The sequence below is a fragment of the Cynara cardunculus genome, assembly GCF_001531365.2.
Source record: "Cynara cardunculus var. scolymus isolate 2C chromosome LG 7, CcrdV1, whole genome shotgun sequence".
Lineage (NCBI taxonomy): Eukaryota > Viridiplantae > Streptophyta > Magnoliopsida > Asterales > Asteraceae > Cynara > Cynara cardunculus.
The window spans coordinates 115,841-136,239 of NC_037534.1; the positions used below are offsets into that span (position 1 = coordinate 115,841).

Below are 20,399 nucleotides of genomic sequence, written 5' to 3' on the forward strand. Positions count from 1 at the left end.
AAAACCTCATTCAACCAATCATAATTTTTTATTTTGTTTATTTTTTTGTAATTATGAGAGGTTGATTAACCATTTTTTATTGTGCATGGTGTTAATCATGGATATTATCATCTTCATTAATTTAATTTTAGAGAAATACATGAAACAGTTTCATTAAAATTTCATTAACTAGTATATGAAACAACTTCATCAAAAAAAGTATTATATGAAACAATTTCACAAGATTAACAATTTCATGAAAAAATTTCATAAGATTGACGACGGATGAGAGTAGTTTTTACGGTTTTTACAAATTGAAGTGATTTTCATTTGATCGTTCCTCTATATATATATATATATATATATATATATATAGCATGAATTGAAGATGTAAAATCTAAAATGAATGGGTGTAGAAACAAAAAAACTAATTATTAAAATTCATGTATATAATTGCTTAAATAATATTTTCTCATGGATTTTTTGTTGTATAATCAATTTATAAAAAAATTAATGTTGAGATTGAAGAAGAGGAAAGGAATATACATAATAAGTAAAATTAGGAGTAAGAATTGAAATATATATATATAAAATTAAATGGGAGTGAAGGCAAGAACAAGGAGGAGGACGATGGAGAAGACAAATTCAGAAAGAAAGACAAACACTTGATTCCTTTGGGAAATCCAACGACGCCCTTAATTATATTCTGCTCTTTGTCCCTTTCAATAACTAAACAACTGCCTTTTCTTTTCTTAATCTTGTTATAAATACTTTTTATTTATTATTGATATATATTTCAATTAATTAAGAACATATATAACAACATGGAAAAAGCTAAATATTTATTGGTGTATTAAAAACACAACGAATTGAATCATAGATGAAAACAAGATATGAATGGAAATTAATAAAGTCAAACGATGCAAGAATAAATAAATATATGCCATCTTCCTCGATCCTCAAGTAAATGTAAAATGTTATGTTATTAATTAATAAATATATATATATATATATATACAATGTATAGTATATAGTATATACCATACTATGCAATACATATATATATATATATATATTAATGCGCCGGCCCACAAGGCAAATAAGATTTTAGCAGGTAGTTGATAGTCGTTGGGCTTCCCAATGCAAACACCCTTGGATCGCTATATATCCAACACTTCAATACAAACCATGACCTCCAATTCCATTAAATTAAACCCACCTCCTCACCTTCACAAATTATAACCATCTCCCTCTTCAATCCTCTACCGTAGCTGTAATTCATGATACACCCAAGCATGGGGACGTCGTCTTCTTTGAAGAATGACATGAACAGCCTAATAACCGAAAGCCAATGCTTAAAGCTCCAACCGACCTCTCCCCACCACGATCACACCACCAAGAAAACTCCATCTTCCTCCCATCTCCAACACATGATGATGATGAATACTACTACTACCACTACTACTACTCTTACACCTTCTAGCCTTACCTTTCCTACCACCACCACCTCTCTCAAATATGAAGAAGAAGAAGAAGAAGAACAGCCACAACAAGATCATCATATTATTCATGCACCAAGGGACATGGACATCCAATCTCCCGACACTAATTCCTTGTGGGAATCCTTCTTCTCTGAGCAACTCGACGCTGCTGATTTCATGATCTCCTCTCCACTACTTGCACAACCTTCAAACAACTATTCCTTCAACCCTCACGCTGCTGCTGCTGCTGCTGCTGCTTCTTTTAATAATAATAACTCTAACAAACCAAAAGGCATGAGTCCGCTGCAAAGGGTTTTCAGTAACTCCCCTAATAATCAGTTCATGCAAGTCGAGACCATCTCTTTACCCGCACTTGAAAATTTCTTGGATGATTTCGACGGAGATGATCATGACTTCTTGTCCTACTCTACTACCACTCATACTGCTTCCGATCAATCATATGATTCACTCACCACCATCCCAGCATTGTTGGACTGCTTGACCTTGCCCAGCCCCTCTAGGTTTTATGCTGATCATGATCACCCTACTACTACCACTACTACTACTACAGCTCAAACACAGCTGCATGGAGATCAGATGTATCACCAAATGCCACCTGCAAACGCACCTCTCTTGGAACAACTTGAGCAAGAGAGACGACAAGAAAAACAACACCATAGACAACATCCACGACCCTCCCCACTACAGCCTCAACCAATAATCAGTCATAACCATCTCATGGTGCCTCCGCCAGTTGGTCCCGAGGTAATTCTTTCATTCGCATCTCTCTCGCTATATTTAGTATACATGCACATAGAAATTAACTAACTAAAAAAAAAAAAAAAAGATTTTTATTATCATGTTTACTTTTAAAAAATTAATGAATGAATGGGTACATGCCTACTATACATACGTAATCAACAGGAGCATGATAGTGGACTTCAACTGGTCCACCTTCTCCTAGCCTGTGCAGAAGCAGTGGCCAAAGAGGATTTCATGTCAGCAAGAAAATTTCTTCACCACCTCGACCGTGTCGTCTCCCTACTTGGTGATTCAATGCAAAGAGTCGCCTCCTGCTTCACAGAGGCCCTCAAGGCACGTCTTGCCGCTACACTCACCACAAAACCTGCAGCTTCCTCCACCCCAAAACCACCATTCACTCCTTTCCCTCCTAACGCAATGGAAATCCTCAAAATCTATCAGATTGTCTACCAAGCCTGCCCTTACATCAAGTTTGCTCACTTCACCGCCAACCAAGCCATCTTTGAGGCATTTGAGGCTGAAGAACGTGTCCATGTCATCGATCTTGATATCCTCCAAGGTTACCAGTGGCCTGCTTTCATGCAAGCTCTTGCAGCCAGGCCAGGTGGACCGCCATTTCTCCGGATCACCGGTATCGGTTCATCTCCAGAATCCGTGAGGGAAACAGGACGGTGCTTGTCAGAGCTAGCCCAGTCTCTCCATGTTCCATTTGAGTTCCACCCGGTAGGAGAGCAATTGGAAGACCTGGAACCACACATGTTTAACCGACGAGTGGGTGAAGCGCTGGCAGTGAACTCCGTAAACCGGCTTCAGCGAGTCCCAGGTCATTGCCTTGGAAATTTATTAGCAATGATCCGAGACCAAGCCCCAAACATTGTGACCATCGTGGAGCAAGAAGCAAGCCATAATGGGCCTTACTTCTTGGGTCGATTCTTGGAAGCACTGCACTACTACTCGGCAATCTTTGACTCGCTGGACGCAACATTCCCGGCAGACTCCCCCCAGAGGGCGAAAGTAGAACAATATATATTTGCGCCAGAGATAAGGAACATAGTAGCATGCGAAGGGGCAGAAAGAGTGATGAGGCATGAGAGGTTGGAGAAATGGAGGAAGATCATGGAGGGAAAAGGGTTCAAAGGGGTTCCTTTGAGTGAAAACGCAGTGACTCAGTCAAAAATATTACTTAGTTTGTACTCTTGTGATGGTTACAGGTTGACAGAGGATAGAGGGTGTTTGCTGTTAGGATGGCAAGACAGATCCATTCTTGCTGCTTCAGCATGGAGGTGCTAGCTCATAATTAATATATTCTTTTCTATATAACCATCATATTCATATATGCATGTTTTGTGCTTAATATTCTATTTTCTTTCAATTTCCCTTTTTTTTTAGTCCAAGACCCAAAAGGGAAAAGGAGCAATGCTATATATATATATATATAAAAGATGGATGTTCTTTCTAAACTAGTTACAGGGAACTCTACCAATTAAAGCCACGTTACAAATCAACTATTTTAGATGACAACAGAAAGACACTTGTTGGAATTAATCATATAGTAAAGAAGAAACTAGAAAGGAACAAAAACTCATCACTCATGCATCATATATATACTTCTTGGCAACCAGACTATATATCAATCAAAATATTGCCATGTTATAATGTTCTGAAGCAAACAAGAAATGTTATAGTTTGGCCCTGCAACATCAGACCAACTATATATATAGATATGCATGTATATATGTGGTAACAACAAAATCATATGATAAAAAAATCTATGATTTTTACAAAGAAAGAAAAAGATAAGCATCAGAAACACAAACCTCCAAGCATCCACCTCTAAACCCTATCATCTTCATCCTGTCACTTTCTTTTCTAATAACCATATTACACAATACAAATACACAAAGTGCTCAACTTTAGGCTGGCTTAATTTATAAGACTGGTACCTACTGTCCCCCTGAACCTTGAGAATCATCCTTTGAACTCTGCTGCTGTTGTTGTTGTTGTTGTTGTTGTTGTTGCATTCTGGCCTGATGATCCATCTGGTTCAACGCTTCTTGACTGAAAACCTCTATACGTGCATCTTGTGAGAGTCCCAGCTCCAACCCAGGAGGAAGCTGCTCATGTTGATGATTATAAAAACTTATCAGATTATTACATCCAGCTGCAGGCAAGTCAAACGCAATCTTTTGCATGTTGTAGTTGGAGTTTTCCATGCCCAAAGAGTTGGATGACGACGGAAACCCAAATCCAGTTGTGGGCCATATCGGACCAACCATTGGCCAACTGGTCCTACCACCACCTAGTTCATGTTGTAATCCCATGGAAATGGAAAGCCCATGCGAAGGTGGAGCTGAGGCTGAGGCTGAGGCTAAGGCGGAAGCAGGAATGGTCCCCGTTCCGGTGGCAGCAATAATGGAGGGCTCTGCCTGGTGTAGGAGCCATTGGATTGTTTCCCCATCGGATTTATGACCTAATTCTCTAGTGAGCTGAAAGATTCTTGCAGCACATAGAGCGGGCATCCGTATCCTGCGACCTCGGCCTTCAACCTTAGTGTGTCTGTCTTTGTTGGAGGTGCGTTTGGGTGGTAATAGTTGTTGCTTATTCTTGGCAATTGCAATCTGGATTTCAGAAGGAGGCTTATCTGCCATCTTGGAAAATCATGTATAGTAAGGATGATGTTTGAGGCCTTGGGATCAATCTTGTGGGGAAGAAATATATAATATATATTTTACAGAAAGAAATTGAAATTAAAAAGAATATTGGGAGTGTTTTAACTAAGAAAAGGAAGGAATGTGAAAGACAAAAAGAGAAGATATCGAATCCCAAGGCAAAGCTTTTTCTTTTCACTGTGGAGACCTTTGACTTGACTAGTGCTTATTATGCATGCCATGCTTTCATTCATATATTTTTTCAACCTTTTGCTTTTGGTTTCATATGAGTTTTACAACCACAATTATGATGAAACTAAGGATCCTTTGCTTGCTTCAATCCTTCATGCATTTTGATTTTGAATGGTAATTAATATGGTAGGATGAAAGAAAGATGTATTATGTTGATACATAATATGTCCTTAAGGGTGGATGGATAAATGGGAAGCAGGGGAGTATTAATTATACATATGGAACTGTTGCTTTTTCATCCATTTTTCTTTTTTACTTTTAATTATTTAATTTTGTTAAAACAAGTTAGTGATTACATGAGATTTAATTGTATTTTGAGATTGGCCATGCATTATATACTGATAGATAAATACATCTAGCATATATATGTTTTTGAGGATCAATTAATTGTGGTTCTGTGGGTGGTGGATGCAGATGCTAGTAAGCATGAATACCAACCAACTGTTGATTATAGATTATGCAGTGGTGGATGGATCCTATATAATAAATTATATGCCTAAATATTTGGAATTGAAGAATGAGTTGTTGTATTGGCATAGGCTGAAACTCAATGATTAGTGGAGAATAATTGATCCAAGATAATGATGATGAATGTTGATAAGCTTTTAAAATTGTTTGTCAAGAGTAATGATTGATAACAAAGTCTTTGAATTCCCCTATTTGTTAATCATAACATAGCACAGCATAGTATCAATTAATTAATATTTGATCAACTTCAACTACCTAATAATAATAATAATAACAATAATAATAATAATAATAATAATAATAAGAAGAAGGTGTATTTGATTTGGGTTGGTCTCTTTCTTCTATCGAGTCTCTTATAAATTTAAGATAAGTAAAGGAAGGAAGCAGAGACTTTTGGAATGTAAGCTTCATTTCATTACATATTACAATACACTAGTAAAATATATAAGGTCAGGTAAGAGTGAGTTTCTGAAAGAAACAAGAGTTTGAAGTTGTTGGAGGAATGATATCATAAATTCAATATTCAATCCAATTGCTTCCATCCATCCACCTTTTATTTCATCCCATCTTTACAATACATAACTAATAACAACTCAAATTGCCCTCTTCATCAACACTCTTATAAGATATTAGTACCTTAATTACCTTACCTAATCCTAATCCCAATACCAATCCCAATCCCAATCCTAATCCTAATCCTAATCCTATCCTGCATTTGTAATGTTGTGTTGCACTTGACTTGATACCACCAGATATATAACATTCAATTCATGTCACTGCTTTTGCATTTTGATTTTGAATGGTAATTAATAAATATGGTACAGCCATTGCCATGGGAATAGGAATGAATCCAATCCCTCACCAAGTTCAAAACCAAGTCTGCCACAACATAACCCCAACCAATGCTTTAGAATAGCCATCTCCCTCTTTATCACAGCATAAGGTGCCTTGTAAAGACTGTTGATCTCAAAGGCACTCCAAAACATCCAAAATGTGAATGAGGCAGCAGTTGACTATTTTCACTGCATGCCTGTGCTTCTAAATGAATATTGTCAATAAGCTACTATCAACTAATCTAATAGATATCTATTATAAAAAAGAAATGATTATGGCAGCTAAAGCATGTTCTGCAAGCTTTTAAACTTGACTAGAGTTTTAAGATTCTTATTATATGAAAAAGCTTATGGCATCTTGAAATCCTGGGTTGAGGATAGAAGAAAGCTATTGTTGTCTTCAAGTAGTAGACATCAGTTGCAGTAGTTAGTCAAATTATCGCTACAAGCAACAAGGCCAGTCTGAATAACAGAGAAACCAAAGTTTTGGGGGAAAATGGTCCAAGAGCAAACCAGCAGTAAGGAAGGGATGATTCCGACGGTGAGATTGAGCTTCAAACAAACCCCTCAAGGTGATCTCATCTTTCCTTTCTGGTATGGTTTCTAAAGTGGAATGGTCATGGAATCTCCTGCCCATTTCAGGAATATTCAAGATTAGATGGTAGTGATTTTTTTCTTCTAGTAGATAAAGAAACGTTTATTTCCTGTTGGTAAAGTCCTAGTCTTTAGGAATCCCAATACTTGTTTGTTTCTGTGTTGAAGTTGTAAGCCTATTTGATGGCCTATGATTCTTCATCTGTATTTGTATACAATCACCACAAGAAAAGGGTTATTATTATCAACGTGGAAAACAAAATCAAAAGTAACGATTTGTGCAAAGAAGATGAAAGTCGTGGGCTTTTGGATTCAAGTCTTTTCATTTCGTAACATCACCATCTTTCAACTGCTCCTCATTTTCAATTGAAAACCCTAACTTAGGGCAAGGGGACCATTCCAGAGCCAGACAAACCTCTCTTTCTCGATCAAATGGTCCTCCTCGCTTTTATCTGCATGTGTGTGCCATTGCCGTATCCGTTGCCGTTGCCAATAAATATATATACACGCACACACACACCACCCTTTCAATCAAAATACTCCTTTATATAATTAAAATTATATGTGTTATGGAATTCCATGTCAGGTGTTGTTGATTTTCCAGTTTTCAAGAAAGAATCTTCAGGTTTATGCCTCCTTCCCTTTGCAAATTACAATATATATGATTGTAGTATTCTTCCGATTCTTTGCTTTTATGAGTTGCTCCCATGTTCTCTCCTTTTCACTTCACCTTTTTCTCTCATCTTAATTTACACACAAAGGGCTGCTTCTTATATGTGTGTCGTGGGTGGGGTGTTACCATGTGATGATCATACTAGATTCTTTTGATTTCATCCATGGAATAACTTCAACTTTCTCAGTGTTTTTCAAATTGCTATTAATATAAAATATCGAACTTGGTTTCAGGGGATGTAGATTACTATTATTGCTTTCTGGGTTGTGCATAACTTGAATTGCTACCTTTTTCTCTACTTAACTTCACATCTCTTCTTGTGATAGAGGCTTACAAGATTATGGATTGGGTTTTCAAAGCATCGTCTTCATGGGACATGACCGAATTGGATTTTGGTGTGTTGGATGATACCAACAAGAATCAATATATGGAGGTTTTCTCTGTTGATCCAAGTTCTGGTAAATCATTCAACAAATGGAATGAGCAAAAACATTCAACAATGTCTGGTTCATCTAAGAAACAACACATATCATGTTTAGTGGATGGATGCACAGCAGACCTCACTAGCTGTAGAGACTATCATCGGCGCCATAGGGTTTGTGAAACTCATTCTAAGACCCCAGTTGTCACCATAGGTGGCAAAGACCAAAGGTTTTGCCAGCAATGCAGTAGGTTAACTCTTGATATCCCTTTAATTTGTATGTGTTTAAATTCAAACTTGATCAGTTAAATATGATTCTATATTCTTAAATGCATCTCTGCTGTATCAAGAAAACTGGAGTTGGTTATTCTATGCTTACTTGATAACAAAGATAAAAGTCCTTTTGACTATTTAATTCCATCTATTTAACTTCACATAGTATTGCTTTCCGAGCTTCAACTCCCTGTGTTATGTAGAGTAACTTTTTCAGAAGGGTCCAAGTATTTGGAGGCACTTTGTTTATCAAAAGATAGATAAGAGGCATTCAAGTCAACTAGGGCGGTGTTGATTGAGGCACAAGTCTATACAAGTAAAACCACAACGAATTGAGAGAAAAGCTGAATGTCAAGGCCATGAGGGTTGGATACATGTCCAAAGATGGAAGAAAAGAGGGAAAAAGCAGGGATTTTTCATTTTGGGGAGGATAAAAGGTGATGGTCCAAAAAAATTTAAAAACAAATAAATGAAAGATACTTTAGTATGTAAAGAGAATGCTGAGATCCACTTTGCTGTGTCTACTGGTTGCTCCTTGGTCAATGTCCATCTTTGATATGGTACAATATTGTTGCAGGAGAAATGAATGTTGCTTTTGTAATTGTTTAGTGGCATATCTCACCCTCACCCCCCAGAAAGAGACTGTTGCAATGCAGATATGGAGTTTGCTGAAGCAAAACAGCAGCAGGATCAAAGAAGATCTGCTGAGATATCAGAATGTCAATATATTTCAGTGAAGTTCATAATATTGCAAGCTCTGATGTGTATAATGATGTTGTAGCTACTTCCAGATGTTTAACTTTCAAACCACAAAACATGTGTGGCATCATTTAAGATTTCTGTGACCTTTAAATTGTAATGACGTACTGAAATTCTTACGAGTTTTGTTGTAAAAAATGTACAGTTAAAAAATTCATGGCTTCTGTTTTTTATTGTTGTTTTCTTCTAGCTGTTCCATCATAGGCTCTATACAAATACAATCTCTGACCAATTGAGTGAATTTGATAGATTCCATTCAGTTGGGGAGTTTGATGAAGTGAAGAGGAGTTGCAGGAAGCGTCTTGATGGACATAACAGGCGTAGGAGAAAGCCTAAGCCAGAATCCATGTACTTGAATTATGGGAGCTTTTCAACCAATCATCAAGGTTTGTGATCCTCATACACATTGCTTACCTACTACTAGTCTGTCTACATCAGGTATGTACAGTCAGCCAGCATATATTATGAACTAATAATATAACCATGGCTCGTTATCCCAAGAAGATTTAACATTAATGACATGGGCGGTAAATTCAAAGTTACAGTTGTTGGACTTTGTTAGAAGCATTTTATATGTTTCGAGGAGGGAGGGGTGGGTACTCCATATCCTGTAACCATGCTACCCAAGTCAAAACGAATTACAGTAACATTTATGGTATTGATATATCATGTTGTAAATTACAGGTACAAAACTTGTGCTCTTTGGTGGCTCACCAGAATACACGAGCATTCCTCTGAGGTGGCCTTATAATGAAAAGTTGAAGCAGCAGGTGCATGTTAGCGTTCAACAGAGGACACCATCACATCCCTATACCCGTTTCTGCATTGCAAGGGAGAAAAAGTTCCCATTCCTGTTGGGCACTGAAGCCTCCTCCCAAATTCCTGAAAGATTAGTTGAACCAAAGGGTGCTCTCTCTCTTCTGTCAAAACACACAATACATACTTCCAAGGCTAGCCCAAGCGATCCATTAAATCATCATCCACTTCTTCCATTAGGAAATGTAAGAGGTGGTGACACCGATAATCACAGTGAAGGATTGTTGGAAGATGAATCATATACTTGGCCGTCTCAAATTGAAGTTGACAACTTGTATATATAAAATTGTTATTTTGTTGGCATTGATTGTGTTTATGTTAACAATGGCTCACTAGCTAGCCATTGATGGAAAGAAATGGAACAGTCCATGACACCTGCTCTAATTGTAATGGCTACTTGCATTACTTGTTAGCTTGTATCTGTGCTCTATCAAGTTGGTAATTAGTTTTGGTGGTAGTTTTGATTTTTTTTAGAGAGAATTTAGAAAGAAAAGAGATTTCATTTGACAGATATCTATGTCACAAATCAAACTTCTTCTCTTCTTTCTAATTACATCATCTCCCTTGTTTGCTATTTTTTAGTTAGTGGTAGTGGTTATGTTCATAATCAGCGCATTCCAACTACTGCAGACCCATAAATTTGATCCAGTGGTGAAGAAATGTGGTCTAAAGTGAACTATATATGCTTTCTTTTTCAGAATGGTATTATATGCAATGCAGATGCCCAGTAGCAATTATTAGTAAAAAAGAAAAAGGGTAGCTAAGCTTAATTGATGCCTTTTGTGGGCACCACCACTAGCCATAAAACATGTAAAAAAGAAAAAAGTTGGTGCTTTTCCTCTCCATTTATTCTACATCTAAACCCACCCTCATCATTTTGAATTGTTGTGAAAATGAATGACTGGGCGGCCCCCATCATAGCTGCAGCACTGTTTGCGTTTCTAGCACCAGGATTGCTGTTTCAGATGCCTGGAAATGAGTCCCCTATTGGTTTCATGAACATGAAGACCAATGTAATCTCCATCTTACTGCACATGCTGCTGTATGGTTTGTTCCTCATTCTGCTTCTTATCATACTAGACATACATATCTATGCTTAATTACCACCCAAATTTCAATTTCTGTCTACTTCCATATCTCAACTATGCTTTCTTCTTCTTGTTTCCCTTTCATCAGCCTCAGGCAGCCTGCCTACTTGATTATAAACTAAATAAATCAAGGTTTAAACAAACATGTTCTCTCTTCTTTTCTTTTTTTAATATATAACAAGCATTGATGTTGTTGTATCTACAAAAAGCGGGGTCTGATTGGTGTTGAAATTGGCAAGTAAGATGGTGGCAATTTTTAATTTGGAAGTCATGAAAATGGATCATGATCTGATTGAGCATTCTGGTTTAACATCGACCTCAGCTCTAGTAAGTGCAAATGTTTCGGGTTTTAGGGTTAATTGCAAGTAGGATTAAAACCATCTTTTTCAAAGCTCAGCTGAGTCTATATTATATAATCATGGCATGGGTGCGTAACAATTTATGGGTTAATAAGGTATGAATAATGTAAACAGCCAGCCTTCGAATGATAATTCTAATTCCATTTTTATTGGGCACCTTGGTGGGGGATTCATACCAAAAGAGTATATATGCGGCTGAACACATACCCTCACCAATTTCCCTGATTTCAAATACACAAGTACCAAAAGGAGCAAGTTCAATATCAGCTTCATATCACAAGGACTGCCATCCAGCAGATAAAATTTCAATCACTGAGAAGCTTCTCTATGAAAATTGAACTGTTTCAATGACAGAATGCTACTCTGCTCCATTCAGTCGTACCAAATTCCTATAAAGGAAGCTATATCACACAAAACAGCCATCACAGCGCACTTAATTCAACCGAAGCCATATACAACCAATTCATCCAATTACGGTTATCAGACAATCAATATAGCCAGCCAACAGAGTTTCTTAGGGAGAAACATGATTTCCTTGTTCTCAAGGAGGGAAAGAAGCATTCAAATGGTTTAACATCTTTAACACCAAAAAGTAAATAAATTTTGACAAGCACATTCTGGAATTGGACGTTCAGTGTATACGGGCATCCTTCCTCATGCATAGTTCAAGCGGAATATGTCATTGTACACATAAAAGCTTCCTTGTGGTGTAGGCATCAAATGGAACATCTGCACAGAATAAATAGCCGAAAAATGAGATAACGCAAAATTCTGCTACATGTTATTGCTCTTCATTTATCATATATCTAAGAGAATATGCTAAAATTTATTTTGTAACCGGGAAACCATGTCTATGAGTTCTTTTTTTATCGTCATGTCAATATGAGATGCAAAACAATTAAGCTTATTGAATAACCTAAAGCTTTTGGTAACCATATAATGCAATCTTCAGGAAGATATGAGACATGTGGTCACTGATTTCATTTATGAATCTTTTTAGATGATAACTTCTAATGGAAAAAAGGAAATCCAATATGAGCATTGCCAAGCTACATTAATCATCAAGAATCTCCTGTAATAATGAGTGTATCTAACCGGTATATACAAGTGGAGTATGAAATCAATAACTAAGCTTTTTGTGAGCAGATGTAATTGGTTGAAATCGAGATTGAACCAAGACATACAATGACTGATTTCACCTTTAGTTTCCGTATGCCAAGAAAAGAATTTGAAAAGGGAGAAAGTGTAACAACTAAATACACCAGTATAACATGCAAAGTCACTCTTAAAATTCATCATATCTGTGAAAGAATAATCTGGATGATGATGCAACTTGGTATTAACCGAGGGAATGGAAGTACCAAAATGGCAGCAACATCAGCTAGCTGTGCTCAGCAACCATGTTAATTATACACGTAAAATCATGATACAAAGAGAGCATGATTTTCACTGCCATCTGTCATGTCCATATTAATTCAAAGATTATATTACCCCACTAAAAAAAGAAGCCCCTAGATTATGAACATAGTATTTCAATCTTTTATTTTAAAAAACCAAATTGACCTGCTATTTGCTGATACAATTTCTTTTGTAATGTGCATGCTCTTCTATTGCAATACCTTTGATCCTTCCACCAACAACGATCTGATGCATGACTTATGTGGTATCTTATCTACCCACAATGCAAAACAATTTCTCATATTGACACTCATGGAACGAATCAAATGCACATGCATGTCAATGCGTGAGATAAAGATATACCTAAGAATTTGTTGTGGGGGGGGGGGGGGGGTTAAGCATAATATGACCAAAACAAGGTACTCAATAAAAGCATAGAAATTATGCAGCATTTATTAAATATCATACAACCACCTAAAAAGGTATAACTGGTGGCTGGCAATAATGCCACCTTATAAATCAAAAACACTTCTTCACTACGGTCATACAAAGTTAACTGATGCAGGAAGAACATTCATTTGCACAACGGTCAGGAACAGTTATAGAAAGAAGATTCAGGTCTCAACATATTGGCAGATTACTACATTCTGGAAAAGGTTCTTTTCAAGTATGCAAGATCAAGGTTGAGCAACAACGCATTATTTAGAATCTAAACAGTGATCTGGCCAAAATATTGTATACGTCGAAGGTTGTTTTGCCAATTCATGTCTATCACAGTCTCTCCTGCTCACTGGACCTAACATCCACCTCTGCTTCCCTCTGGTTCTACCAAAGAAACACCTCCACCTTCTTGTAACCTTAACCTTTCCTTCTCTCTATACATCATCAGCTGTGAGCTCTCGACCCACAACATATATCTATTTACTTTATATAAGATTGTTGCAAATAAGGAAGATCTATATGAGCTCTACACAATAACTAAATAAAATAATGGATCTCAAGATTACAAGAGTCGGAAGCTATCTACAAGATTATCATCCACCCCAAACTGCAATTCATATGTCTAAAGTTGCAACAGTTAGGTGCATTGCACGGCCAACATTTTCTTTCTTTTGCAGGATCGGAAGAACCTAGAAAGGTTTTACAGCTGAAATTAGTAAATTACAAAGGCAGTTCTTCGTCTGTTCCAAGAACATGCAACAGGAAACCCATGACTGTAACAGCTACATCCCAGTTCGATGAGACCGCATCTTCATAGATGAGGAAAACTAAGCAGTCATGTGTCGTGAATGTTGGTAACAGGTAACACTTGTTAGTGGAAGATAACAACGATGCAATTGTGTTTGTGTAGGAATACTAATACAATATACATCCTTCCTAATATGCTTGAAGTCAAGTCGAAAAACCAACTCAATCAAGTACATAAAAAGTGAACCACTACTTTTTCAGAAGGAATGTAAAAGTTTTTCAATGAAAAGGCGCACTGAGAATGAACTCAGTGCTGTCATGTGCAAATGCCATGTTATTGGTCTATAATCTATATGCAATAAGAGTTTCTAATAGAAGTGTAGATTATTGCAAGTTTTATGAGCACACGAGCACTGATTTCGTATGAAAATGTAAACTACTATCACTGCCAGGCGCAGACAAGCAGGAGCATTCATTAGAAACGATCAACTATCGATTCTATAGGCAAAGGAACAGTCCTATAAAACCGTAAATGATTGTATGAAATCTAGATTTTGTGATGTTTGAAATTGCGATCAAAGGGATCTAAATCTGAAGATGATAGACAGATACATGTGTATATGTGCAGATCCAAAAAATTAGGGAAAACATAAAGCAAGGATAGGATACCTGACTGAACTTAAGAGCGTGTTGTTCCCCGGCTAGTTGGAGATTGCCGCTGACAAAAACGAGCATACCGCCGGCAGGTCCGGAAGGCTGGCAATCGACGGTGGTGATGCTATGTTTGCACTGCTGAAAAGGGAGAGATGTGAGCTTGTTGACGATATTCTGAGAGCCTTGGATCTTCTGACCTTCAAAAGTCAACATGGAAGTCTCTTGGTAGAGATTAGCTAAGCCAGCCCGATTGGTATCGAAGGTGGTGTAGTAATGCTCCACGAATGCTTTCGACAAAGCGTCTGGATCCATGGATCACTTTCTGAGACTTGGGATCCTCCTTCCACTCTCACTCACTGTCGCTCTTCTTCAATCTCTCTCTATCCCTATTCCCTATTCCCTAGTTGGCTGAAATAATAAGCTACCTCCAATCCAAGTCCAAAGGGAGTTGGTTGTTTGGTTGGTTGTGGACCTCTTTTATTTATTATATAAACATAAACCCTTACCCCACTCTCCTTTCCAAAAAAAAAAAAAAAAATTATTACTTTTTCATTTAAAAAATTAAAAATATTAGTTTTTATCTTTTAAATGCAAAATAATGAAAACATAAATAATCGAGAACGTCGTCGACAGCAGGGTTCGAACCTGCGCGGGCGAAGCCCAACAGATTTCAAGTCTGTCTCCTTAACCACTCGGACATATCGACCTTGTTGTCTTTTAATTAAAGTCATATTACTTTTCTAAAGTCATGATTTTAGATTAAAATAAAATCAGAGTAAACTACAATTTTGGTCCCTGTGGTTTACACAAATCACAGAAAGTGGTCCCTAGTACAAAAGGAACAAATATTTTCAAGCATCACACAAAGTTCCAAAACATATGCAAATGAAACTTGTTCCATAACCAAAATACAACCCATTTGACATTAAATTCTTTTGCAAGTCCTCGAATTATGACCTTGTTTCTTGCACTTTGCACATGTGACATCTTCACACCCTAGTCAGTTTGGTTCTTTTCCCATTTGTTCCGGTCATCATTTCATCAACACCCTTTTTCCTTTTATTCTTTGGCCTCCCAACCTGTTTATGATATGTTAGGTTTATATTTTTGTTTGTAATAAAGTAGAGAGACTAAATGTGTAAATACCTTCAAGGTGTGTATATATATATATATATATATATATAGCTTCCTAGCTCTAGAATAGGCCATCTCATTATTTTGTAATATCAGCTTATATAGAAGCAACCGCCAAAGAGAAACACTGTAATTTGTATTTCACGTTTAAATCAATAAACAAGCCGACAGATTTGCTATTTTCATTGTGTTAATCTTATATCATTTTTTCTTCTAATCATCTGGGGAAACAACAATTGCTTTATAAAACTTTGGGGATAGATTGTTAGGACCAAAATGGTCCTAAGTTTTAGAAAGTTTTACAAAGTCAATTACTTTTATTGTATTGTTACATTCAATGTAATTGGGCTAAGGGAATTGGGATTTATCTTGTAAATGTTACTTATAAATAGGTGACATGAGCTTAGATTAGCAAGTTGTTCATTCTGTATTTTCACATGAGAGTCGTCTGAGATTGAGAGAGCTTTGTATGTTTACTGTTTTCATGAATAAAATAAGTTGACCGGTTGATCATCTTCATGTTCATCTTAATCTCTCAATCTTCATTTAATTGTTGATTTGTTCTTAGATCTGTGATCCACATGATAGTTTGGTGCAACCAATGTTGTTGGGCAGTAAAGATTTAGGCAAATAAGGTCTGCCATTGATAGGTAAGAAAGTGAAGTTCGATTATGATGATGAAGTTTTATCAAGCAAATAGTGAAGACTGAAGCTCAATGTTTGATTGCAAGCTTGAACGGAGTTTGGTGTACGTGTGTTTCGTTTAGGGACCATTAGAAAGGGTTTTTTGAAAGTTGGAAGTAAAGACCAAAAGTCGAATATGAAAAGGGAAAATATGAAAATACGAAATTACCCCTCACGTGAGGGGAACATGGGGCCTTTTAATGGTTGCTTTGCTAGCGGAGTTAGGCGCGGGGACTACTTAAATCAAAATGAAAATAGTAGAGATGCTAATTGTAGTTATTGAAGTCTAGGGACCACTTTAAGTGATTCTTATAAACCACAGGGACCAAAATCATAGTTTATTCAAAAAATTATGAGCCCGTCAATTATGATTGCTCCACCAGATTCTACGTACTGATCCCCATTAAATCTTGATCATTCTACCCTTTAAATTCATCTTTGAATCCAAGTTAATCTTTTTCAAATAATCCAAGATGGTTAGGTTTACAGAATTCATGTTTGCGTTTTTCAACAACCGATGGCTGGTATTTGTGGTAGCAATGTGGGTACAATCATGTGCCGGCATCGGATACTTATTCGGAAGTTTATCGCCCATCATTAAGACCTCTTTAAATTACAATCAGAGGCAGGTCGCAAGGTTGGGTGTAGCCAAGGATCTCGGAGATAGTGTTGGCTTTTTGGCCGGAACTCTCTCCGAGATATTACCCTTATGGGCTGTCCTTCTTGTTGGTGCAATCAAGAACTTTATTGGGTATGGTTGGGTCTGGCTCATTGCCACCCATAGAGTACCGACGTTGCCGTTGTGGGTTGTAAGTATTATTTATATATATAAAGTAAATTTATGTTGTAAGTATTACATATATATATATATATAAAGTAAATGTATGTCTGATGGAAAAATGTTAAACTCTCTGATGGAATTAAAAATCATGTTTCTATGCAGATGTGCATTCTGATATTTGTTGGAACGAATGGTGAGACCTACTTCAACACAGTAGCATTAGTGTCATGCGTTCAAAACTTCCCAAGAAGTCGAGGGCCTGTGGTTGGAATACTCAAGGGATTTGCAGGGTTGGGTGGTGCAATTTTGACCCAGATATACGCATCAATCAATTGGCCTGATCGTGCCTCACTCCTTTTTATGGTTGCAGTGGGGCCATCTATGGTGGTTATAACTCTTATGTTTATTGTCAGGCCAGTTGGTGGTCATAGACAGCTCCGATCATTGGACGCATCGAGTTTCTCATTCGTTTATTGTGTGTGCCTCATTTTGGCTGCTTATTTAATGGGGATTATGTTGGTGCAAGATTTGTTTGATCTGAACCAAACCATAGTTAAGATTTTGACACTGGTTTTATTCTTGCTATTGGTAGCTCCAATCATGATTCCTATACGAATGACCCTTTCCTTGGATCCAATGGACTCAAAAGAAGAATCTCTTCTAGCCAGTCCACAAACCCCAAAATCAAAATCTGAGCCAGATCCTAATGATGTTATATTCAGTGAGCTGGAAGACGAGAAGCCTCAGGAAGTGGACTTGCTTCCTGCTAGTGAAAGGCAAAAGCAAATTGCAAAACTACAAGCAAAGTTGGCCCAAGCAGTTGCAATAGGGGCTGTTAGAGTTAAGAGGAGAAGAGGGCCACACAGAGGGGAAGACTTCACCTTGGCACAGGCTCTCGTAAAGGCAGATTTTTGGCTTATCTTCTGGTCACTTCTACTAGGATCTGGTTCGGGTTTGACAGTGATTGATAACTTGGGCCAGATGAGTCAGTCTTTAGGATATGAGAAAGCACACATATTTGTTTCTATGATCAGCATTTGGAACTTCTTAGGACGTGTTGGTGGGGGGTATTTCTCAGAGGTCATTGTCAGGTAATTAATAATAATACTGTTGGTTGGTTGGTTGGTTGGTTGGTGTAATTCTTGAATATATATATATATATATATATATATATATATATATACAACTTGATGTTTATTTTACATGCAGAGAGTATGCTTATCCAAGGCCAATAGCAATGGGTGTTGCACAGGCAATAATGGCAATTGGTCATTTATTCTTTGCAATGGGTTGGCCTGGTGCAATGTACATTGGTACTTTATTGATCGGTGTAGGGTATGGAGCACATTGGGCTATTGTACCAGCGGCTGCCTCAGAACTGTTTGGACTAAAGAAGTTTGGAGCTTTATACAATTTTCTGACCCTTGCAAACCCTGCTGGTTCCCTGGTCTTCTCAGGCTTCCTTGCCAGTTCTATATATGACGCAGAGGCACAAAAGCAAGCTCAACAAAGGAATCAACGCCTTGAAAATTCTTCAACAAAGCTTTTTGTTGGGGATGAGCCACTCAAGTGTGAGGGTTCGGTATGTTTTTGTCTCACTTTCTTTATCATGTCTGGACTATGTATCACAGCCGTGATCTTAAGCACAATACTGGTGCGTCGAACCAAGGTTGTCTACCAACATCTCTATGGAAAAACCCAAAAAACATCAAATTCAACTTAAACTCGAAGAAGTTGAAGTTGAAGTTGAAGTTGAAGTTGAAGTTATAGATAGATGATTAGATAGATGGGTAGATAGATAGATAAATGTATATATAATTGTTTGTATCCCCTGGCTACTAGTGCTAGCTGTATATACATACATGTGATGTTTTGTAATACCCCCTTTCCTCTTAAAAACGAAAAGCTTAAAAATCGATTCAAATGGACAAAAAGTTTGAGAATCCAACTACTTGTATGGGATGCAAGTGTAAAGTAACGATAGAAGCAAGTCAGAGTTGATTAGCTTTTTCAATGGAATGTGCTTCGCTTCTAAGACAACAGATTTTAGATGATTTATTTATAGTTGTAGCTAGGTTAGGGTTTTACTTGAGGATATGTCTTATATTAATTTATAAGATAATTGATGGAGAGCACCAACCAATAATAAATTAGAGGACAGGACACCACATGATGATGATAATCAGAACGTGATTACAAGTAAGCAATGTTTCAATTAATTATTAACATTATGTTATGCCACCCGCATTTATTCAAACCCTTCTCCAATAATTCGTTTCTTTTAATCTAAATTTAAAACAGTCTTGTGTTATCCACTTAGGTCTATATCCAAACTAGTCGATTCAAAATAAAGATTATTTTACGAATAGAATGTTTTACCAATTAACAATTTTTTTAAAACAGTTTTTCTAGCAATTAGAGTTTGATCAAACAAATACCAAGATATGCACACATGTATACCATTTTATACAACTTATTAAGTCACAGAAGTAGAGGTGGGTCAAATAAACCATATACATAAAATATAAAAAAATACTTGGCAAAATAAGCATATATAAAACCTACAGAAATAAAAGACTAAACATAGGAGATCAAACGTTATGGAAATACACTAGTCAATATAAATCCTCACTATGAAGCAATTGTTTTAAACACTTGTAATCATTTTGAGCCGAATGTTGGAGTATTAGTTAAATCCTGAATTTTTTGTTTTGTTTTTATCTTCATCATAAACCCTAAATCAATAACTTTTTTTTATCATGGTTTTAAGTTGGATTCAAAGTTATTAGGTCAACATGTTGCTTTGGACTTTAGGGTGTTACAAATGATATTAGAGATAATCTTTATACAGTCACAAACCTCATCGAAAATGTTTGTAACATCTTAGGCAAATATCACATTATCAATGTGCGATCTTACAAAAAGATCAAGCAATTACGTATTGAAGAAGAAAAAAGAGAAAAAGAAACCCCATAGAAAATGGAGCATCATATAACAATTACAAACATTGTAATTGTTATATAAAGTGTATAAAAAAATACATAAATGAAATTGGATATGCAAAAGAGAAATCTATAAGTGTTGGGGGTGAACATAGTCCTGGAATGCAACTTTGCTTAGGGGCTGTTTGTTTCCCTCTTAATGGTGACATTAA

General features: G+C 36.8%; 6 protein-coding genes and 1 non-coding gene across 8 annotated transcripts; 4 read left to right on the forward strand and 3 right to left on the reverse strand.

Moving 5' to 3' along the window:
- Positions 1-1,274: 1,274 nt before the first annotated feature.
- Positions 1,275-3,512, forward strand: LOC112515609 (DELLA protein RGL1-like). The gene is made up of 2 exons (XM_025122509.1): positions 1,275-2,225; positions 2,385-3,512. Exons 1-2 carry the CDS (start codon positions 1,275-1,277, stop codon positions 3,510-3,512), a joined length of 2,079 nt encoding a protein of 692 aa, XP_024978277.1.
- Positions 3,513-3,987: 475 nt separating this feature from the next.
- LOC112515610 (transcription factor TCP20-like) lies at positions 3,988-4,870 on the reverse strand. The gene has a single exon (XM_025122510.1). It carries the CDS (start codon positions 4,868-4,870, stop codon positions 4,166-4,168), a length of 705 nt encoding a protein of 234 aa, XP_024978278.1. The 3' UTR covers positions 3,988-4,165.
- A 2,054-nt stretch (positions 4,871-6,924) lies between these two features.
- On the forward strand, positions 6,925-10,407 carry LOC112515811 (squamosa promoter-binding-like protein 13A). 2 transcript variants are annotated; one of them, XM_025122745.1, is made up of 5 exons: positions 6,925-6,995; positions 7,604-7,642; positions 8,017-8,362; positions 9,393-9,529; positions 9,828-10,407. In XM_025122745.1, the coding sequence occupies exons 1-5, from the start codon at positions 6,953-6,955 to the stop codon at positions 10,241-10,243; spliced, it is 981 nt and encodes a 326-aa protein (XP_024978513.1). In that variant the 5' UTR covers positions 6,925-6,952; the 3' UTR covers positions 10,244-10,407. The 2 variants fall into 2 exon arrangements, with proteins under 2 accessions (XP_024978513.1, XP_024978514.1); XM_025122746.1 differs by lacking the exon at positions 7,604-7,642.
- Positions 10,408-10,843: 436 nt separating this feature from the next.
- Positions 10,844-11,250, forward strand: LOC112515868. Its single transcript, XM_025122821.1, has one exon. It carries the CDS (start codon positions 10,853-10,855, stop codon positions 11,057-11,059), a length of 207 nt encoding a protein of 68 aa, XP_024978589.1. The 5' UTR covers positions 10,844-10,852; the 3' UTR covers positions 11,060-11,250.
- A 560-nt stretch (positions 11,251-11,810) lies between these two features.
- LOC112515867 (nuclear transport factor 2B-like) lies at positions 11,811-15,109 on the reverse strand. The gene is made up of 2 exons (XM_025122820.1): positions 14,662-15,109; positions 11,811-12,135 (listed from the first exon to the last, which is right to left on the reverse strand). Exons 1-2 carry the CDS (start codon positions 14,956-14,958, stop codon positions 12,061-12,063), a joined length of 372 nt encoding a protein of 123 aa, XP_024978588.1. The 5' UTR covers positions 14,959-15,109; the 3' UTR covers positions 11,811-12,060.
- Positions 15,110-15,270: 161 nt separating this feature from the next.
- TRNAS-UGA lies at positions 15,271-15,352 on the reverse strand. Its single transcript has one exon. It is a non-coding gene; the product is annotated as a tRNA-Ser (tRNA).
- A 1,585-nt stretch (positions 15,353-16,937) lies between these two features.
- Positions 16,938-18,968, forward strand: LOC112515611 (protein NUCLEAR FUSION DEFECTIVE 4-like). The gene is made up of 3 exons (XM_025122511.1): positions 16,938-17,273; positions 17,408-18,336; positions 18,455-18,968. The coding sequence occupies exons 1-3, from the start codon at positions 16,938-16,940 to the stop codon at positions 18,966-18,968; spliced, it is 1,779 nt and encodes a 592-aa protein (XP_024978279.1).
- The last annotated feature ends 1,431 nt before the right edge of the window (positions 18,969-20,399 follow it).

Excerpts from the sequence above, each read along its gene's own strand:
- LOC112515611 (XM_025122511.1), top strand. The coding sequence starts at position 16,938 with ATGGTTAGGTTTACAGAATTCATGTTTGCGTTTTTCAACAACCGATGG. Across the intron at positions 17,274-17,407 it reads CGACGTTGCCGTTGTGGGTT|ATGTGCATTCTGATATTTGT; the intron begins GTAAGTATTATT and ends GTTTCTATGCAG. Across the intron at positions 18,337-18,454 it reads TTCTCAGAGGTCATTGTCAG|AGAGTATGCTTATCCAAGGC; the intron begins GTAATTAATAAT and ends TTTTACATGCAG.
- LOC112515867 (XM_025122820.1), bottom strand. The coding sequence starts at position 14,958 with ATGGATCCAGACGCTTTGTCGAAAGCATTCGTGGAGCATTACTACACC. Across the intron at positions 12,136-14,661 it reads ACGCTCTTAAGTTCAGTCAG|ATGTTCCATTTGATGCCTAC; the intron begins GTATCCTATCCT and ends TATTCTGTGCAG.
- LOC112515811 (XM_025122745.1), top strand. The coding sequence starts at position 6,953 with ATGATTCCGACGGTGAGATTGAGCTTCAAACAAACCCCTCAAG. Across the intron at positions 7,643-8,016 it reads TTTCAAGAAAGAATCTTCAG|AGGCTTACAAGATTATGGAT; the intron begins GTTTATGCCTCC and ends TTCTTGTGATAG. Across the intron at positions 9,530-9,827 it reads CTTTTCAACCAATCATCAAG|GTACAAAACTTGTGCTCTTT; the intron begins GTTTGTGATCCT and ends TGTAAATTACAG.
- LOC112515868 (XM_025122821.1), top strand. The coding sequence starts at position 10,853 with ATGAATGACTGGGCGGCCCCCATCATAGCTGCAGCACTGTTTGCGTTT.
- LOC112515610 (XM_025122510.1), bottom strand. The coding sequence starts at position 4,870 with ATGGCAGATAAGCCTCCTTCTGAAATCCAGATTGCAATTGCCAAGAAT.
- LOC112515609 (XM_025122509.1), top strand. The coding sequence starts at position 1,275 with ATGGGGACGTCGTCTTCTTTGAAGAATGACATGAACAGCCTAATAACC. Across the intron at positions 2,226-2,384 it reads CTCCGCCAGTTGGTCCCGAG|GAGCATGATAGTGGACTTCA; the intron begins GTAATTCTTTCA and ends CGTAATCAACAG.